Genomic DNA, 606 nt, shown 5'->3' on the forward strand with positions numbered 1-606 from the left:
CATTTTTTCTATCTCCGTAGGTCTGGAGTTCCATGGGAAGCTACAGGAGCTGAGTTCCAAGGAGGGACTGAAGGGCCGAAAGCTGACCCGAGCTCTTGAGAACTTTGCGTGGAACATCCGGGTACTCCAAGGTCAAGCCGACCTCATCCAAGCTGCCAAAAACGAATGTCTGGACAATATGAAGCAAGTGCAAGAAACTGCTGTGGCGACAGGCGTCATAGTGGAGACCAAGGGAGAAACGAAACCCACCTAGGCTGGATTGCAGTTTAAGGTGGAAGGCTAATATTGATAGTGTAACAAGTTTGAAACTGAAGAAAGCTGCTGTTTTTAATCTCCATGCAGAGGTATTGGGTTTGGCTTTGCTTGTTCAGGGCATATATTTGCTTTTTTAATGTACGTTTTTTAAGTTGTGGATTTTGACATCTTAATATAGGATATACAATGTAGGAGAATTCTTTTCCACAACTAGTTTGTACTTTCTTTCAATTGCTTACGTTTTGATGTCTCTCAGACACCTTCCTCAGAGCTTTTAATTGTTATATAAGCTTGTTGAGCTTCTAATAAGAGTTTTGCTTCTCACCGCTATAAGTTGCCGATGTAGGTGGC

General features: G+C 42.6%; 1 protein-coding gene across 1 annotated transcript in view; it reads left to right on the forward strand.

Annotated features, from left to right (window-relative positions):
* LOC118403208 (inactive phospholipase C-like protein 1) overlaps nucleotides 1-368 on the forward strand; it is a 103,351-nt gene extending 102,983 nt beyond the window's left edge. Inside the window, exon 10 of the mRNA XM_035801792.1 lies at nucleotides 21-368. Coding sequence (XP_035657685.1) covers nucleotides 21-253 — 233 coding nt within the window. The 3' untranslated portion in view covers nucleotides 254-368. The remainder of the gene's footprint in view (nucleotides 1-20) is intronic.
* The last annotated feature ends 238 nt before the right edge of the window (nucleotides 369-606 follow it).

The sequence above is a fragment of the Branchiostoma floridae genome, chromosome 16, assembly GCF_000003815.2.
Source record: "Branchiostoma floridae strain S238N-H82 chromosome 16, Bfl_VNyyK, whole genome shotgun sequence".
Lineage (NCBI taxonomy): Eukaryota > Metazoa > Chordata > Leptocardii > Amphioxiformes > Branchiostomatidae > Branchiostoma > Branchiostoma floridae.